General features: G+C 36.6%; 5 protein-coding genes and 1 long non-coding RNA gene across 9 annotated transcripts in view; 2 read left to right on the top strand and 4 right to left on the bottom strand.

Annotated features, from left to right (window-relative positions):
* The first annotated feature begins 472 nt into the window (after nt 1-472).
* Nucleotides 473-2,586, top strand: LOC104822120 (protein FEZ). Its single transcript, XM_010553238.1, has 3 exons — nt 473-717; nt 879-1,186; nt 1,768-2,586. Exons 1-3 carry the CDS (start codon nt 531-533, stop codon nt 2,518-2,520), a joined length of 1,248 nt encoding a protein of 415 aa, XP_010551540.1. The 5' UTR covers nt 473-530; the 3' UTR covers nt 2,521-2,586.
* A 352-nt stretch (nt 2,587-2,938) lies between these two features.
* LOC104822122 (60S ribosomal protein L34-1) lies at nt 2,939-4,640 on the bottom strand. The gene is made up of 4 exons (XM_010553239.1): nt 4,505-4,640; nt 4,309-4,388; nt 3,339-3,448; nt 2,939-3,235 (listed from the first exon to the last, which is right to left on the bottom strand). Exons 1-4 carry the CDS (start codon nt 4,581-4,583, stop codon nt 3,142-3,144), a joined length of 363 nt encoding a protein of 120 aa, XP_010551541.1. The 5' UTR covers nt 4,584-4,640; the 3' UTR covers nt 2,939-3,141.
* Nucleotides 4,641-5,224: 584 nt separating this feature from the next.
* Nucleotides 5,225-8,472, bottom strand: LOC104822123. 2 transcript variants are annotated; one of them, XM_010553241.2, is made up of 6 exons: nt 8,044-8,472; nt 7,600-7,951; nt 6,867-7,506; nt 6,077-6,496; nt 5,750-5,985; nt 5,225-5,650 (listed from the first exon to the last, which is right to left on the bottom strand). In XM_010553241.2, the coding sequence occupies exons 1-6, from the start codon at nt 8,223-8,225 to the stop codon at nt 5,405-5,407; spliced, it is 2,076 nt and encodes a 691-aa protein (XP_010551543.1). In that variant the 5' UTR covers nt 8,226-8,472; the 3' UTR covers nt 5,225-5,404. The 2 variants fall into 2 exon arrangements, with proteins under 2 accessions (XP_010551543.1, XP_010551542.1); XM_010553240.2 differs by having other exon boundaries at nt 6,867-7,951.
* Nucleotides 8,473-10,109: 1,637 nt separating this feature from the next.
* On the bottom strand, nt 10,110-10,986 carry LOC104822124 (zinc-finger homeodomain protein 11). The gene has a single exon (XM_010553243.1). It carries the CDS (start codon nt 10,958-10,960, stop codon nt 10,355-10,357), a length of 606 nt encoding a protein of 201 aa, XP_010551545.1. The 5' UTR covers nt 10,961-10,986; the 3' UTR covers nt 10,110-10,354.
* A 5,461-nt stretch (nt 10,987-16,447) lies between these two features.
* The window catches only part of LOC104822127, a 4,497-nt gene continuing 2,631 nt past the window's right edge, over nt 16,448-18,313 (top strand). For all 3 annotated transcript variants that reach the window (XR_773140.1, XR_773142.1, XR_773141.1), the window contains exon 1: nt 16,448-16,556. This is a non-coding gene — a long non-coding RNA (uncharacterized LOC104822127). The remainder of the gene's footprint in view (nt 16,557-18,313) is intronic.
* Nucleotides 16,563-18,305, bottom strand: LOC104822126 (CLAVATA3/ESR (CLE)-related protein 45). Its single transcript, XM_010553245.1, has one exon. It carries the CDS (start codon nt 17,969-17,971, stop codon nt 17,609-17,611), a length of 363 nt encoding a protein of 120 aa, XP_010551547.1. The 5' UTR covers nt 17,972-18,305; the 3' UTR covers nt 16,563-17,608.

Raw genomic sequence — 18,313 nt, forward strand, 5'->3', positions numbered from 1 at the left:
ATGAATATCCCAATTACTTAGATTCATGGTAGTCTATAGATTACATGGTTGAAGTAAATTAATGAATGAAATTAACCCATGACGCATTTTTTTTAAAACTTTCGTTTTCTTGGTACTTGCCCTCGTGTTTAAAAGGAACTTATTAACTTCACTCTTTTTTTTTTTGGTATGATTATTAACTTCACTCTTTCTTGGCTCTTCTCCTCGTTTTCCATATATATATATATATAAAATAATTTTCTTGCAAACCGCAAACAGGTTTTTCATCTCCATTAAAAAACTCAAAGGATCGCCAAAAAAGGCGGCTGATCCTTCGGGTTCGGACCCCTCGACAGGGAAGCATATATTGAGTTCAAATTAATCCAAAAGGACTTCACTTTCTCTCACCCAACTTAGGGTTTCTCCCATTTCTTGTTCCTATCTAGGGTTTCTCTTTTTCACCTTGATCTAAACTCTCTATCTTTCACTCGGTGATCTACTAGGGTTTTCACGATAATATCATAAGTAAAACCCTTAAGAGATTGCTCGAAATGGGAGACAAGAACAAAGGAGAGGGTGAGAAGATGGAGGAGATGATGCTACCGGGGTTTAGGTTTCATCCGACTGACGAAGAGCTCGTGAGCTTCTACCTGAGGCGGAAGGTTCAACAACGACCTTTATCCGTCGAGCTCATCAGACAACTCGATATCTACAAATACGATCCATGGGATCTTCCAAGTACGATCGATTTCATATTATAGCCCTAACGATTTGTTTTTACTCAAAAGACGAATAGTTGAACTCATAGGAAGCATATATATAATACCTTTTTAAAGATTCCATTTTCGAATATATAGATGTAATGATTGTTTTTTCATATCTGGACCGTACGTATACAGAGTTTGCGATGGCGGGGGAGAAGGAGTGGTATTTCTACTGTCCGAGGGACAGGAAGTACAGGAACAGCGCAAGGCCGAACCGTGTAACGGGAGCCGGATTCTGGAAAGCGACGGGGACCGACCGTCCCATCTACTCGTCGGACGGAAGCAGATGCATCGGGCTGAAGAAATCTTTAGTGTTTTACAGAGGAAGAGCCGCCAAAGGCGCCAAGACGGATTGGATGATGCATGAGTTTCGCCTGCCTTCTCTTTCCGACAATGCTTCTCCTCCTCCTAAGAGGCTCTTCGAGAACGCTCTCTCTCCCAACGTAAGCAATTCTTTTCTTTTTCTTTTTTTTTTTTTACTATTTTTCTTGATTAATAAATTTTAATCTCATTTTGTTTGGAAATGTAGAATAAGAGTGACATATATATATATATATATATATATATATATATATATGAGATTTGATAGGTTAAACTTGAATCCAACAGGGTTACAAATGAAAATACTTTGGATATTATTTTAAGAAAAATAAACTAAAAAATTACGATTTTTTTTAAAAAAAATCAATATGAAATCATTGACTTTGTTACTTTCATATAAGATTATGAATTTTATTAATCTTGTTATATTCCCGTAAAATCCATAAGGGTTATAATTTTATATGGAAATTAAAATTTTCATAAAATTAATAAATTTGTGGGAATATGGCAAGATTTATGATTTTATATAGAAATTACAAAATTTCTGATTTAAAATGAATTTTGTTTTTGTAAGTTAGTGACTTTTTAGGGTATTGTCCGGTATAAAAACAATTATTTGACACCAAGGTTGACTAGTGGTCTTTTTTTTTTAATGGTTAGGTTTTATTTGAATAAAGTTTAATATGATTTTTTTTTTTTGCAGGATTCATGGGCTATATGCAGAATATTCAAGAAGACAAATCCAACGGCTCTAAAAAGAGCTCTATCTCACTCGTTTGTTTCCTCGTTACCACCAGAAACAACCTTCCAAACACCAAACTCAACTCGATCTTGTTCAGACAAGATCCTCAAAACCAGTGCTTATGTCCACTTTCATCAAATCCCATATTCTGATGACAAAAACGCGACCGACTGTAGTAGAACTCCTCTCACTGCCACCATTTCCAATCCCTTATCTTACTTGGGTTTCACTTCCTACGACAGACCCGGCAACGTCATCAGCTCGGTTCCGTTTCCCGACCCGAACCTCTTACTTGCTTCACAAGAAACGCAGTCACAGTTTCAGAAGTTGACCTCGAACGATATATCGTCCTTGCTATTGAACGTGTCGCCAGATTCGTCGGTTTTGGGAGAATTTACAGACCGTATGGATCGAGACATCGGCTTTGGATCAGCTGTAGCAGCTCAAGAACAGTGTCCTGCCCTGGTGAGTTTCCCGCATGAACACCATGAGAATGGATTCGAAGAAAATGTCCGTACGAAGAGGAACATGAGAGGAAACCACGAAGAACAACAGTTCGAGACGTTTCGGTATATGGGTGGCGGCTTTGAAATGGATGATCATCATCAAGATCTGAAGCGGAACATGTTGCTTGAGGGCAGTTATCCTTCACTGTCAGCCATTAATGGCGAATTTCCTCCTTGTTTCTCTACCATAACCAGATGCTTTACTTAGACAGTTGTTTGGTTAGATATTTTATGTGTTTGTGACACTCTTGGCCAAATGTTTCTTTTTCCAAGGGACCGGTTTTTTTTTTTTAAAAAAAAAATTCTTAATTAGATTATGTCTCTTAAATTTGCGAGAGCAATGTTCCCTATTTTTTCACTGTAGGAGGTTTTCCTTTCTGAATGCAAGAAAATACATGTTTTTTGGTTGTCCGCCCGGTATCCGGAGCTTAACCCTGACTAATCCGGACCCGACCCGGGTCGCACACCTGGCTATGGTAATGTCCGAAGCCAAACTAAAACCGGATCAAATTTGAATCGGTTCAACTCGGTTTGCCTCGCTGTTAAAAAATTGCCCTTCATTTTTCTACTCGAAAAGGTTAAAAAAATGTAAATATAAACCTAACTACTAGATGATATAGAAGTCAGAATTCAACGTTGAATGGAAATTCAGACATTTAAACGAAAACAAAACTGAAGTAGAGTTAATTGTCGACAGAGTCAGATCCAAAAAAGAAAAAACAATACAAAGCATAAAAATTGGATGAGTACAAGCTCCCACAACTGAGGAAGTCCTAACCATTAGAACAGAACCATAATAAAGACAGATTATTTGGTGTAGGCGAACGACTTAGCTCTTGGCAGCTAGCTTCTCCTTGGCCTTTTGGAGCTTCAGCACCTTCTTCACGATTTTCTGCTCTTCAACGAGGAAAGCCCGGATGATCCTTTGGGACGAAATGCAACCGAAAGAAAGCCAATGAGTTGAACATATCCTCGAGTTCGGGGAAAGAAAGAGAGAAAATGAAGAGTAAAAGCTCGAGAACAAACCTTTCCCTTACAGCAGAACCAGACAAGACTCCTCCATATGCACGGTTTACGGTCCTTCTGTTTCTAGACAATCTGGATCTCTTGTATTCAGCAGGTCTAAGGTGTGGGATCTAAAGAAACAACATAGTCAAGAGTATGTTAATAATATTCAGGGTATATAGGGCGACAATGATATATATACAAACTGCCCTAGAAACAAAACGAATGCAAAGTTTTTATTTAGAACAATGATAGTTTATGCCACGGATCGATAGCAATCCCTTAAGTATCGAAAGGGAAAACTTGAAAGACGAGATGGCACATAAATGTAGCTTATGATTATGTTACGTGCTGATGGAGGTCCATCTGATCAGCACAAGACCGTCAATAAGCACAAGAATAGAACCATAATGGAGACAGGAACATCGGCGACAAATAAACTCGTCCATAACAGACATTTAGACAGCGTAGCGTGTTCAGACAAGGACAGTTGAAACAGCTTGGTCAGCCGAGTTTAGACCTTGATATTCATACATGTTTAGTAACAGCCATTGCGATTCAAGTAAATATATTGCATTACACGCCTGTGATAATGACCAATATGCATTTTTTTTAACCAATATTCAAATCCATAACCTAAAAGAGCAAGGATACTGCCAAACAGTAAGGGAAATACATGAAAGATAATGGCTTTCCAAATGAAAATCTAAGCAATCATTACAATTTTCCAAAGAAAACCCCCTAGCAGAATTACATTGATATGCACAACGAAAATTAATCGAACAAGGTTTCTAAGAACAATCTTCGCCGACAATTCCTAGACTTCGTACAGAATCTAGAGCAATAAATAACAAAGCAAGCAGATTCAACAAGATCTCAGCATTGTCCAGATCAATACATATACATCCCTGTCTCCCCAACATTCGAAACCTTGAAAAAAATCCAAGAACATAAACAAAACAAAATCACATTTCAAAATCAGAAGACTTACACCCTGAATCCGCTTGCCCGTGACAGGACATTTCGGACCACTGGCCCTCTTCTTCGTGGTTTGATATACCAGCTTCCCTCCTGCAAACCACCAAAATCAACAATCAACAATCAACAATCAACAATCAACACTAAAAAATATATACACAGAATCACATACACAAACACATATAGAGCGATAGATGTAGTGAGCGGACCTGGGGTTTTGACGACACGGTGCTGGTTCGATTTAGTGGCATAGCTATGCCGCGTACGGTAAACAAGCCGCTGCACCATTTTTCGCTGCTCTTCGTCTAGGGTTTCTTCTTCCCAACAGCCGTAGCGGAGACGACGACTCGAGGAAAAGCTTTCAAAAACCTATAAAAGGTTCTTCACAAAACCCTGAGCCCTAGATCCAACGGCTCAGATTCGTTCCCTTTTTCTCTTATGGGCTTAGATAAAGGCCCATTATTCTTTTTCACTTCATTCTCACAATCCATTAGAAAACGACCCATATACTTTTTCTTCTTCCTCTCTATGTATATCGGCCGTCTCCGTAATCGGTTCGGATTCGTGATAGAAATATATCGATTCGATTTTTTCGATTTTTATAAAAATAGGTACCAATGGTTTTTATATTATATTCGGTTCGATATGATTCGATTTCGGTTTTTTTTAAAAGATAGATTTCTTTTAAAAAAATTTGGTTTTTCAGGATTTTTAAAATTCGGTTTGGTTTGGTTCCAGTTCTGGAAAATTCGGTTTTCTAAAAATAGTATCGTTAAGAAATTTAGAACGATTCGAGTAAAAAAAAATATCGTATTTTTCGGTTCGGTTCGATTCGATTCCGAAGAACCGAACCGAAATACACATTCTTTTGAGAAGCTTTTCTTCATGTTCTTCCAGATTATTAATCTAACAAAATTTATATTTAATGATGAAAAATATGGGAGGCGAGCATCCATAGGCATTGAATTTGTCAAGTAAACCATACATCATACACGTACTCTCTCAGGAATCTCTAAAACCCTCTTCCTGAATCAGAAGCTTCCCAATTTTTTAAAACTCGTATCTATCAGCTTCAAGACCAACGGTAACAAAGTAGGAGTGATTCGGATCTAACAAGGGAACAACGAGAATGAAGGTTCCAGTTGAATCCTCCGACCACTGAAGCTGATCTTGTTCAGTTTCTCTTCACACCAAACCAATTGATCTGTCTTCAGCTTCGACATGTTTGTCACTCTTGAAACCAGCTTAAGTTCCACTTGAGTTATCAGAAGAAGCTCATCCTTCAATGGCAGGTTCTTCATCTTCTTGACTATGCAGCCTTGGCTTCTTACCATTTCCTTTAGCCTCTTCTCCTTCTGCGAAAAAACCCGAGTCCAAGAGGCAGAGAGACAGTGTAAGCATTGTAGCTTCCAAACAAGAAAATGGTGAAAGGAAGAGCAGAAAGAAGGAAAAACCTTTTGGAGATTTGTTCTGATATCTGTCAAGAGCTCAAGGTCTAGGGGATCTTGAGGAGAGACTTGGGTATGGTGAGAAACCTTCAAGATCGAACTGGATATTTCGTGTTTGTCCGCACAAATGAATTCCCAGAAAACTCGAATGGATTCTCGAATGATCTCTCTCAGCATTTCTATAGTTATAGCGAATGCCCCTTCGTTTCTGCATCTGCTAGTCTTCGAGGAGGAACGATCGTCTGCAACAGTTGCAACGGGCAAAAATCTTTCAGCACGCTATATATCTAGCGAAAGTGTCGAGATACGTAAAGATTTCTGAATGATGATTACCTCTTACGAGGGGAACCTGAAGGAAATTATGAAAACATCGACGGCTCTTCAAGTAGTTTTCGGTCCTGGGGCAGCTCCGAAAGGGCTCGTTCTCCAAGAACCGTTGCATTAGAACTTGAAACAGCTGAAATTCTCCGGCAACGAGATTATACTGACGAGTTCCTTTAGGATCATGCTGCTCAAACTCCACTACTTTCAGGTATTGCCAATGGAGTATCTCCCAGGACAGGCAAAGATGCCCTACATACACTGTCTCAAAGTCTCGGCTCACGTCTTTTACGAGTCTCTCCACTGGATCACGTTCGAGTTGCTGTTTCTTGAATGGCCATAGATTCTGCCTTAGCGGCGATTTAGCCGCCGGAAAGGAGGAATCTTTGATACGGCTACTTGGCTGAGTTGAATCTTTTAGCTTAATCAGACCTGCAACCGGACCAGAAATGAAAAAACATGAACAAAAGTCATTCAACTTTCTTGCCTCCAAGATCATTACACTCCATAAGAACACATGAATCATCTGAAAATGATGTTTTTTTTTTACTGTAATGGACATGCCACAGAAAAAATCTTGAAGTGACCCACAATTGCAATATGAGTAATCTTCTGAAAAGAGACATCCTTCAGCAATAAAAATCAAAAGGGTATTGATGAGAAATTGAAATTGGTAAAACAATGATAAAAGGTCTTGACTTTTAACCCCGAAAAAACATTAGATGTTTTGTTCTTCAGCAAATTCTGCAGGCAGATGTTGCAAGAACATCTGAAATTTGGATATGTAGGATAAACCACTTACTGATCGAATGCATTGTCTGAGAATCCAAGACATCGAGTTTGCGCATTTTAGCAACGTAGCTTCTGTACACCTTCTGAATTTCGGCCATTCTGTCTTTGAGCTCAAACTTTGCATCGATCTTGAGCGGTTTCGGTTCTTCGAATGGAGCTTCTGATTCTTCGAGAATGGTGGCCAATCCTCCTGTTCTCGCGCTTCTCAGCTCGGTTTTCAATCTTTCGATCGCATCATTGTGTTCATCATCATCATCTGAATCATCATCGAAGTTATAACAATCTTCATTTTCCTCAAAACTCATGCTGAATTCTTCCCTCTGGATGAGATCTTCTTCATCAACAATGTCTAAAATCTCCGATCCTGGTCTTAGCTCTATGAAATCATCATCTTCCGACAAGCTTTCTTCTGTTGTTGTCTCCCTAACTTCTTCTCCGTCACCAACACAGTTCTCGTGAACCACTTCTGCCTTTACATCAGCACCACAACTAATGAGCTCACAAACTACCATCCCCTTCTTCACGTGTTCCGTAAGGAAATCATCGGAACTCTCCAACTTATTTTCTAAGGCGAAACAGCTTTCACTTGAATCATCAGATTTCTCCCACATTTTCTCAAGGATGCGGCTCTCGATCGAATCTTCCCGCACCTGTTCATCCAAAAAATCCTCCGGTTTCTCACGGACAGTAAGCTCTTCAGATTTGTCTGAACTGAGGTACAGATCATGAAAATCAAAGCTTACAGTTTTGGGTTTCTCTTGAAGATCCGAAAAATCCTCTGGTTTCTCATGAACAGCATGCCCTTTAGATTCGTCTGATCCGAGGAAGACGCCATGAACGACAAAGCTTACGGCTTTAGGTTCTTCTATAAAACCGCTGATGACACTGTTGTCGGAGAGAAACTCGTATCTCCTGCTGACTGAAACCAGAGAACTTTCCGGGAAATCTAAAGTCTCATCCTTTTTCACAGCATGATCTTCTTTCTCGGGAAAATCTCCCTCTGATCCGTCAAGGTCGTGTCCTCTGTAATCAGAGGAAAAGCTCGGACTTTCTTCCTCGGACACAACCAAGCTGTTCCCTCTGTCCGAACGAACTCTGGCCAAAGTCGGAAACAAGCCCATTAACATAAAAGCAGGGAAACGGACAGACACAATGAGCGAAGTTGCCGAAACCAAACAAGCAAATACCTGAAAACAGACGAGATGACCGACCCGACAAGGAAGAACAGGAGCTTAGTGACGGAAACCCAGAAGCCATCGAGAACAGGGAAAATGTTTCCGTACAAAAACTGCCTCAAACGACCACCTTTATCGGAGAAATCGAAGTAAGACTCCGTCGTCCTCGTGAGGAATTTTCTTGCGGCGCCCATCTCGTTTAGTTCCGCGCCATCACTGGGTTAAAGTTTCTGTCTTTTTTCTCTCTCTCTCTTCTGGGTGCATGATTTTCCCGGGAAAAAACACATCATTTTCCCACTAATCTCAAACTGTTGCAGACGCAGAATTCGGGTAGAGGAAGTGGAGAAGCCGCTGAATTCAGAAGAAAACGAATAAAAAGGGAAATTAATGGAATAGGGTTTTTGGCATCTGGTGCGACATTTGTGGACCAGAAAATATCTCATCAATACACTACAATCACCTATATATACATTACACACACGCACACATTGTCCCATTTGCAATTTTTCCTCCACGAGCTTAGTTTTTATCTTAAATATTCAATTCAAAAGTATTCAAATTTATTAATAATAATAATAATAATATTTTTATTTTTATTTTTATTTTATTATTTATTTTGGGGCCATGTCTTGGGAGGAGAACCGATGTTGAACCTAGGAAATGAAGAGTCAAACCATCTAGCTTTGTCTGGATTCTCGTTCCCCTTTTTCTTTTTTACTTAAATGTAATTAATTTGTTTTTAATATTTATTTAAATTTGTTTTTGTTTGTATTCGTAGAAAAAGGAGGAGATGATGATGCATGGAAGGAGTTTATTATTATTACCCCGAATACGTACCAACTGATCAGAAAATCTTACTTAACGGTCTAAAAAATGCGTAATTATAATCCAATTAAATTTGGTAGTTGACTTCAATGTGAGAAGAGGTCCGTTATGATTTTATTTCGTTTCGTTTTCAACGTATCATTCGGAATATTTTTATTTATTATTACACGTGGCCCTAATGGACGGTCCATGATGGTGCTGATGTGTCCACCCTCTTCAATTCGATTGTACTATTATTACGGAAGAAGACCCACAGCATTAATGGATCGTTTTTTTTTTTTATTTCTTTTAGGGTCTAACCTTTTCATTGGGAGTGAAATTAATAAAGAAAAAAAGCAAAAAATAATTGATAAAATGGCATTTAAAACTAATGGCAATGTGTTTTTATTTTTTATACGATGGTCTCCAAATGTTAGGATTATACAAGAATGAATTTTATTTACAGTAAACTCGGGTTGAAAGTTAAACTTTTTTTTTTATATTTTGTTTTTAACGATTTAACAATTTAACATTTTACACGTATAGTATTAGTAACTAGTAAGTTTTTTTACATTTACCGTTATAAAAAAAACTAGTAAGTTTTTGCTCAGTATCAGGCCGAGAGAAAAGCCTAAGAATTATTGGGCTTTGTCATTTCGGTTTAATAAAGTCCATATGCTTTACTCAAGAGGCCCATGTTTGTTTATTTTTTTCTTTACATGGTAATTTTTTTATTTTAATTTACATTGTAAAATTGATTATTATCGTGTCTTTTTCTTCCAAATTCTGTATTATTATTATTATTATTATTATTTGATATCAAAAACGAGATTTTTGTAGAACAGTCAATTCGTATAAAGGGATTAAATTATGGAAAAAGAATCTTCAATCTATTAGAAGTGGTGATGGAGAGCCAAAAGCTTTACGGAAAGTTTGAATCAATCAAAACATTGAATTATCCTTAATTAGAATAAAGAGAATGCTGTTGGTCGATGCTTATCATTAATTATAATAATAATAATATGAACAATGAAAATGCCGCCCAAATCCAGCCAATAACTTAACGCCATGTCATAACCCTGCAGCAGTCTTCGTTGCCACGTATAATATTAAACAAAACCTACTTGACTACTTGCCTTAAAAGTTCAGGAGATGATTATTTCCAAGAAAGACAACAGAAGATAATATTAACAACACATACAGCATTTAAAAATAAAATACAGTCGATGAAGATCTAGTTATTATTTCACTAATCACCATATTTTAAGTTCAAATGAAAAGTAAATCGCCATAATATATATATAATACGTCTTCATGCATAAATTGGAACTCTTAATTAAAAGCTGACAAACCGATTAAACACGTTAGAAACTTGGATTAGAACAAACTCGCCCATTAATAATTACGGCCTCCTAATAATATCACACGAGTCGAGTTTTTGGATCTTTTTTTTCATGAAAACTATACTAATTAAGAACTTGATCAAACTTTTTTTCATGGATTTTTTTTTTGCATTTGTTCAAGAAGCCGACGACCCATCTCCGGAGACATGAGCTCCAACGTTGTCGGAGCCGCCATTGAGATCAGAAATGCGATGACCCCGAAACTTGTACTTATTGTTGTGGAACCAAACCTTAAGGACATTTCTACTGATCCCAGATTTCCGACAGAAATCATCCAACGTTGTCTCGTCGCAGCTTCTTATCATCCAATCACTCTCCTCCGCGAAAACTCGCATCTTCTCCTTCTGTTCTTCCGTAAACTTCGTCCTCGATCGCTTCACCTGTCCTGTCCGAAGCCCACTGTTCTCAGACCGGACGGCCACCGCCTGAATCTTTACTTCGTCGTTCATATTAAAATCCGGCGGCCGGCGTAAGACGCCGCCGCTGCTGAAGTTGTAGAGCATGTGTGGACCAGAAGCGTAAAAGGAACGAGGAACGGGGGATGCGACGTACGTCGGCGGCGGAGACGACGGCGGAGGAGGAGCGTGGTTTTCCGGCGAGGGTGTGGGGGTGGTGAAGAGGAACTCGGAGGGATTGTACCGGCGGTGGAAATTGCGGTGGCAGCCGCAGGCGACGCAGAGGAGAGACGAAGGATCGGTTTCTTTCGCCGCCGGAGAAGCCATGAACTCGCCGCAACCGTCGACGGCGGGGGGGGTTTCTCAGACACTCTTTGAAGGAGCAACCCATTTTTTTTTTTCGTTAGGGTTTTGTTTTGGTGGTGCAAAATGGTTGCCGAGTCTATCTCCCTTTTTATAATAGTGCCCTACGCCTTTCTTAACAATGTGGAAAACCATAGATTAGGTCAAAATATATATTTTTATTATTTTCCATGCAATATTTGTTATTAGTTAATTGGTTTGGTGTCTAGGCAGTGGCATGTGATGATGATGATGTAATTATTTGGCTAAAGAACATGATAGTGATGAAATGTAATAACGATTTGAAATTGAAATTAATTCCCACTCACAAACGTCCAAAATATAAAAAAGCAAAACAGAAAATACGGAAGAAATGAGGACCAATGCATCGACTGATGAAAAAAAAACTACAACAGCCTTTTTCTTTCTTTATTTTTTTTTTACTTTATATCGTTCGAGTGAAACATGAAATTATTGAATGTTTTACCCTTAGCTCTCCATACACTTTATAATCATTTGGTATGAGAAATGAATTGGAAATTTAATGTGTAAAAACTATATATATATATATATATATATATATATTTATGTCAAGTCGCAACTCGGCATGCTTTTTTTTTTAGATATTTCAATGATTTTACAAGACATTTTTTACACTGTGTGTGTGTTTGCGTTTCACCATGGGGTAACTTGCGCGTGGAGTAAAACTAATGGGTAAAAACCAGAAATCATGCGAATGTGAAAAAATATATATATTATCTTTAATCTATTTAATTGGCCGAGGAATATATTCGCGAGTATTAGTTGGCGCGGGAACCATTGGGAGAGTCCGAGTGTACACGTGGCAAATGCCCATTTCATGCATCGTACTGAGGGACAACAGCTGCCATGCAAATTGATATTCTTCTGTACATCTTACAGTTGGATACTGTAAAAAGTTCACGTTTATGCCCCGTAATTTTTATAATTTTATCTTTCTGATACCTTTGTTTGTGTTTTAGTCGGTTTTTACCTTACGCGAGATTGAGTTTTGTTTTTAACGGTCGATTATTCTTCCGGACTTCCAATAGGTCGGTTCATGATTATTTTTTTTTTTTTTTTGATAATCCGGAAGTTCACCGGACCTTTGGTCCGACTACATCTCCCAGAGGACTGGGAAAGTTCATGTGAATGCACCTACCCACGTTTGGGTTTGAACCAAGTGAATCTTATTAAATAGGCTAAACATATATTTGTATATATATATATAAAGTCGAATTTTTTTGCTCCAAAGTCTCGTGAAATATCAAATCCACATATCCAAAATTAGAATAGAAACCACTATTCTCCAAGACACGTGAGGAGTACTCGATGCTGATGTCTATATATATATATCTATATGTTTATATATAAAGTTTATGAGCAAATTCAATACGTAATTTCGTAAGAATATATAATTAAACATCGATCGATATTTTATATTCTCGCATATATTAAATAGCCAACTTTTAATTGTGTTCCCGTTTCATGCATTGAATCAATTTGCACATAATGTTATAATAGTATCTCTTTATCATCCGAATTTCCATACACACAGTTCACAGTGTTATTTCCTATGATTTTTTTGTCCCTAGATGGTTATGAGGTATTCGTTAAACTAGCGTTTTATATATAGTTTGAATCATATATTATATCACGATTTCACCAAAATATATATATATATATATTATATCACGATCATCTGTCTAATAATTCATATATGCTCCGAATAACCTACAACTTAGGGCTTTCACCTAACAAAATATATATAAAAAAAAGGAGTGCCACATAAATTATTACTATTATTACTATTATTATTATTATTATTATTATTATTATTATTAAAGAAATGTTAGGCCTTAACTTTCTTTTGTGTATTGGGAAAAAAATAATATTTGACCTGTTCTTACGGGTCCAAAATTGTAAGAAAATTCCGAAACTACCCTTGGCAATACTTGTTTCGTCGAAACACTTGAAAAAAAAACAATTCAACGTCAACAGTGAAATAAATGAAAAGAGAGAGAGATTTAGTGGGAATGACCAAACTTGTTTCGTTCTATATTTTCTGAAATTAGACATATAAAAAAAAATTAATTGTCATGTCTTAATTCCTTAACCACTTCTCTTAATGATCAAATCTCGATCGCCACCGTCCTCTTGTCGTTTAAGCGCCGCAATTTGTGATTTGTTTGCATTTTGCTTTGCGATCTTTTGTTTAGATATGGTTCCCAAACTATTCACATGTGTATCCAATAAAGAATCTTGCTTTTCATACGCCCAATCATTTCCACCACAAATTTATCTTATGATATACACACATATATATGTACGTATCAGTTTCTTTTTGCTAAAGTCGTTTAGCTTTTTATTTATTTTAAGGGAAGTGTAGATGTATATATATATATATATATATATATATATATATATGTGTGTGTGTAAATTCGAATTAGCTCGTTGAGACCACTATTGACTCGTGCGATTGTCGATTTTACAATAATCTGATAGGGCAAAATATATATTTACCTATTTTCACGTTAAAAAACACGGAAAATATGTTATAAACTATATCGGAATAAATTGATTATGTAAAACCAACCCGGATTTTGTGTGTGTATCTTTTAAGATGAGAATGGGATTCTCTTGGTTTTACAGAATGTGAAGACGTCGCCCGAAGTGACTACCGATTCTCGGACATGTCTTCGTTATACCATTTTTTTAAAACCGATGAGGGTGTCAATTTGGGTGCGCAACCCGAAAATCTGATCCGAATCTACCCAAAAAATAGCGGGTTCTTAAAAATATAGACACGAATACGTAAAAAAATTGTATATATATATTAAGTGGTTCGGTCGGATCCAATCCGAATCTGATTTCTATAGAGTTGAGTTTCAGACTTAGTATGTTTGATCCAAAAAATTCAGGTCGGCTCGAACCCTAATTTGGTATCTTTGGATAGAATACGGGTTCATGTGGCATCGGGTGGACCGATCCGATTGACACCACTTAACGGACGCATTTGATGAGTTTATTCATATTTTTTTGTTAGTGAAATTAATAATATATGTTTTAAATTAGGTTATGATCCGCCGCAATTACGGGCTATATATAGGGGTGTCAAACGAGCCAGCTCGGATCATTTTGGGTTCGGCTCATTTGGCTCGGATCGTTTTGGGCTCAGCTCGTTAGGCTCGTTTTCTAACGAGCTAGAAAAATCTCGGCTCAGATCGCTCGCCAGTTTTCCGATCTGAACGAGCCGGCTCGTTGAGCCAAGGATATATAATATTTTTTATTTATATTTATTTTAAATATAATTATAAATTTAAATAAATACATAAAAATTTAATAAAACACCAATACCATTTAATATTTTTAATTATCACCATCATAATAATTAGTATATTTATAATATCATATAAATAATATGAAAAAAATTAATATAAAATTATATTAGAGTTTTTTTTATATAAATTTAATATATTTTTAAAAAAATACCAGCTCGTTGAGCAGCTCGCCAACTCGCCGAGCCAGGCTCATTGAACACGTGTTCAATGAGCTCTGGCTCGTTAGGCTCGTTTTTTAATGAGCTGAAAAAATTACGGCTCAGATCGCTCGTTTTCTAGCGAGCCACGAGCCAGCTCGCGAGCCGGGCTCGTTTTGACACCCCTAGCTATATATATATATATATGTATATGTATATCGAATCACATCACCATTGCAAAAACATATTCCTTTGCGTTGCGTGGAGATAACGTATAATTAGATGTGATACATTGTTTTTTTTTTATTTTGTCGTTTATCACAGGATTAGACACCAATTACGCTTCATTAGATCTTAACCAAACCGGCATTTCATAAAGATAGTTGACCACACATTTTCATCTTTAATTTTTTATATTGTTTTATTATTTTTATTGACAACGATTGATTAGTCGGGCCGTTGATTTATCAAATTTTTTTTCGTCACCCTAAAATAGAAAAAGTTTATCTAACATTTTCCTCGTACTGTTGATTTAAAATTTTAGGCCAAACCTATGTTGTGTGTGTTATTTTAATATTTAGTCATTAAAATCTACTCCGTTGAAAAAAAAAAGATTACAAATCTAGAATTCGGTCAAAGAACATCATAAATTAGGATTTAGAATACTGTCTTGAAGATCTTGTCAAGTGATCAAAAGGGCACGCGCATCCCCCAATTTGGCAACCAAAAAAGAAAATAAAGAAAACATATAGTAAAGTCGAAGCCGATATAAAAAATCTAATCACGCGGTAGTTCGCCTTGTTGGTTTATATATACAAAAATATTCGTTATCATGATAGCATCAAAATAGATGATGTTTTAAAACATTTCGGAATTGTTTTAAATGTAAGTTCAAAACAATCGATTACAACAAAATTTACATTTCCTGCACTATATATATATATATATATATACACACGTTTTTAAAATCTCGATGATTATATATTATATGGGACAAATTATAATGACCAAGTGGTGGGGTTCCGTCTTCTAGGGTTCACATGCATGCCTATCCATTGGCATTCCTTCTACAAACTTCGTTAACTTTATATTATTAAATTTATAATATTTAAATAAAGATTAATCTAATCAAATGGAATGTACATTCAGGTAGATCTCAAGACAGAACTGTTTTACAACCAAACTATAACTATATTATTTTTTTCTCATTTCGTTACAAATAAGAAAAATGATATTTTTTTAGACGGATTTAGCCAATTGTGATATTTTTATACGTATATTTTTAATTTAATAAAAAACTATATTTAAATTCGAAATTTCCAAAATATTTACATGAATTATTAAAATTAAGTAATTATATACATAATCATTATTTTCGTTAAAATTTTTCGAATTCTGTTAATTAATACGCTTACGTATATAGTAGTTATAGTAATTACTTAACTAATACATTTGTTAACCGTTTCGCAAATTCATCACAACAAAATTTAATAGAAGGTGGTGATAGGTTTTACCTACAAATCATACTCGTAAAATATAAAGTTATTGTATACAAAAAATTAATGGAGATATTGATATTGTTATGTTCTTCTTCTGTGACGTCACGTCGTTCTTCTTTCCTTTATTCTATTTGTTTACTCTTCATTTATTTAATTATTCGTGTTAGGGCTTCGACCTTTGAGATAATAGGCGAGATCGATATATGGGCCAAAATGGTCCATTATAAACATAACGGGCCTGAGGCCCAAATAATTTTGAATGGGCCTAGGGTCGGTCCATTAAATACGTTATGCCGCATAACGTGTGTGACAAAATAAATGTCAAGATTGAGGTGTCATACAAGCCTTAAAAAAAAAGGCCTAAATATTGAAAACAATGAGCCCAGCCCATTCTTATATGGACCGAGCTGTTACAGCTGAGAAATGAACAAGACTATTTCTAAAACGGTGTCGTTTTTAGCAATAGTATTCCAACAATGAAACATCTCGTCAGTTACCTTATCCCCGTCGCGTCGATCGCCGAGGGTTTTCCGGCGTCGGCTTCCTTTTCAATCTAATTTCCGGAGGATCTCGCGAATTCCGAACTGTGAGTTATCGTTTCTCTTCGGTTTTCGCATTTCATTTTTCGCTGTCTTTGTCTTGGAAGTTTCGTCAACCGATTTGTAATAGGATCCCTCTCAAGATCGGTAATTGTGCGATTTGAACTGTTTCAAATTGGATTTTAGGTTTTTTTTTTTTTACGGATGATTCGATAGTGTTTTCCATAGTAAAGGGATTGATGGCTCCAGAAGGAAAGAGATTTGAATCGTTGATGTGAAAACTCAAAAGTGAGAATGGATTACCATTTTTAACTTTAATCTTTGGCTCTTAAAGTCAGTTTTATCTAAATAGATTGATGACATCTGAGGTTACTGTATCTAAGTATTTGGTTCTTTAGACATATTTGGAAGATTACTGGCGGAGAATTTGTGAATTGCGATCATAAGATCATGAGGCCAATGATGGTATTAGTTTAGGTGGAAGTGGTGATTATGAGCTTGGGGTAATCCCTAGCCATTCTGGTATCCTGAAGCAAGAGATTTGCTTAAAGAACTCTTAAGTTTTTGTGATAAATTGGTGTTTCTTCTTCTGATCAAATGGGATTGACGGGAAGCGAGACTTTACTCAGAAATTGTAACTAATCAAAACGTTGAGATTTGATATATATAATATACACATCAGAAAATTGTATGGAGGAGTAGAAGGAATGCAGAAGGACAAAACTTACACCTTTAACTGTCAAGAAACTTAGAACTGATGCAAACAAAACAGAAAACTTCTTCAAAGAATAATCTGAAAACAGCTGCATATGCTTCTGTTGAGGAAGCTGTGTCATCTTCAGCATGTTCTCTTCTGTGAACAAATCTTGTCTGATTAGACAGTGTTGTGTTGCCCCTCTGATGGCTTCAATAGCCAAAATTCTGTGTCTCACTGAGGGCAGAAGTATAGTTGAACTTGAAACAATACAAAAACCAACAAATCCACCTCCAACTTGACAAGGTCGGTGCTATTTTCATGCCTTCTTTTTCTGCATTTCTATAGTATATTTCACTTTGTGTGTATGGTTGTTGTCTTACTCGAGGAAAAGACTATGGTTCTTCAGGATTTGTTGTGGATAGGGTCTGATCCTCTTCTTACGCGTCTCTTGCTTGATTGGTATTGACCATATGAGTTTTTCTTTGGTTTTTGCTTCTTCTCCGCATTCATTCTACTCCGGTCGACTTTCTCTAGAATACGTCGGTTTTGCGTGAGCATCCCTTGATCTTCACGGGTGTGCCTGACAGGAAAACCGTTTATCCTTAGCTCAGAAACTTCTTCTGACTGAATTTCTCTTCTCCCTCCTTGTTTTTGTCCAAGGAAAAGCTCTTTACCTCTCAAGCCTAAAACCTTACATTTGTCGTCTGCTAGTAATGCTATGCAGACAAGTAGGAAAAGCATCATACGAGTACTTAAACCCAGCATTTCTTATCTAAGGCAGACAAGAAGAATCGAAAGTATCTTTCTTTTGGTTAGAGAAATGAGAGAATAAGGAGTTAGGAGATTATGATCCTTCTGATCTTGTGTGTTCCATTCCTGTAGATATAAGCCTGTTTTATATCAGTTATTGGGATTTGGAGGGAGCTTTAAAGTGTAAGCATGGTGGGACCAGGGACAAATAGGAGAATTCAGTTTAACCTAAAATCTTGCGTTGGAAACCTAAGCAGATTAAGACTGTTATAGAAGAATCTGACAATGATTGTACAAAAGGGTTTGGTACACCACTACAGCCTATAAGCCAAGTATCTTTCTTAATCGGTTTCCCTA

This window comes from Tarenaya hassleriana, unplaced genomic scaffold, assembly GCF_000463585.1.
Source record: "Tarenaya hassleriana unplaced genomic scaffold, ASM46358v1 Cleome35, whole genome shotgun sequence".
NCBI classification, from domain to species: domain Eukaryota; kingdom Viridiplantae; phylum Streptophyta; class Magnoliopsida; order Brassicales; family Cleomaceae; genus Tarenaya; species Tarenaya hassleriana.

Bases quoted from the DNA above. Each gene is read 5' to 3' on its own strand.
- LOC104822124 (XM_010553243.1), bottom strand. From the start codon at position 10,960: ATGGCTTCTCCGGCGGCGAAAGAAACCGATCCTTCGTCTCTCCTCTGC.
- LOC104822123 (XM_010553240.2), bottom strand. From the start codon at position 8,225: ATGGGCGCCGCAAGAAAATTCCTCACGAGGACGACGGAGTCTTACTTC. The intron at 7,952-8,043 runs GTATTTGCTTGT...GACTTTGGCCAG, and splicing joins GTCATCTCGTCTGTTTTCAG to AGTTCGTTCGGACAGAGGGA. The intron at 6,497-6,866 runs GTAAGTGGTTTA...GTCCGGTTGCAG, and splicing joins TCAGACAATGCATTCGATCA to GTCTGATTAAGCTAAAAGAT.
- LOC104822122 (XM_010553239.1), bottom strand. From the start codon at position 4,583: ATGGTGCAGCGGCTTGTTTACCGTACGCGGCATAGCTATGCCACTAAA. The intron at 4,389-4,504 runs GTCCGCTCACTA...GGTGGTTTGCAG, and splicing joins CCGTGTCGTCAAAACCCCAG to GAGGGAAGCTGGTATATCAA. The intron at 3,449-4,308 runs GTAAGTCTTCTG...TTGTTTCTTTAG, and splicing joins CGGGCAAGCGGATTCAGGGT to ATCCCACACCTTAGACCTGC.
- LOC104822126 (XM_010553245.1), bottom strand. From the start codon at position 17,971: ATGCTGGGTTTAAGTACTCGTATGATGCTTTTCCTACTTGTCTGCATA.
- LOC104822120 (XM_010553238.1), top strand. From the start codon at position 531: ATGGGAGACAAGAACAAAGGAGAGGGTGAGAAGATGGAGGAGATGATG. The intron at 718-878 runs GTACGATCGATT...GTACGTATACAG, and splicing joins CGATCCATGGGATCTTCCAA to AGTTTGCGATGGCGGGGGAG. The intron at 1,187-1,767 runs GTAAGCAATTCT...TTTTTTTTGCAG, and splicing joins AGAACGCTCTCTCTCCCAAC to GATTCATGGGCTATATGCAG.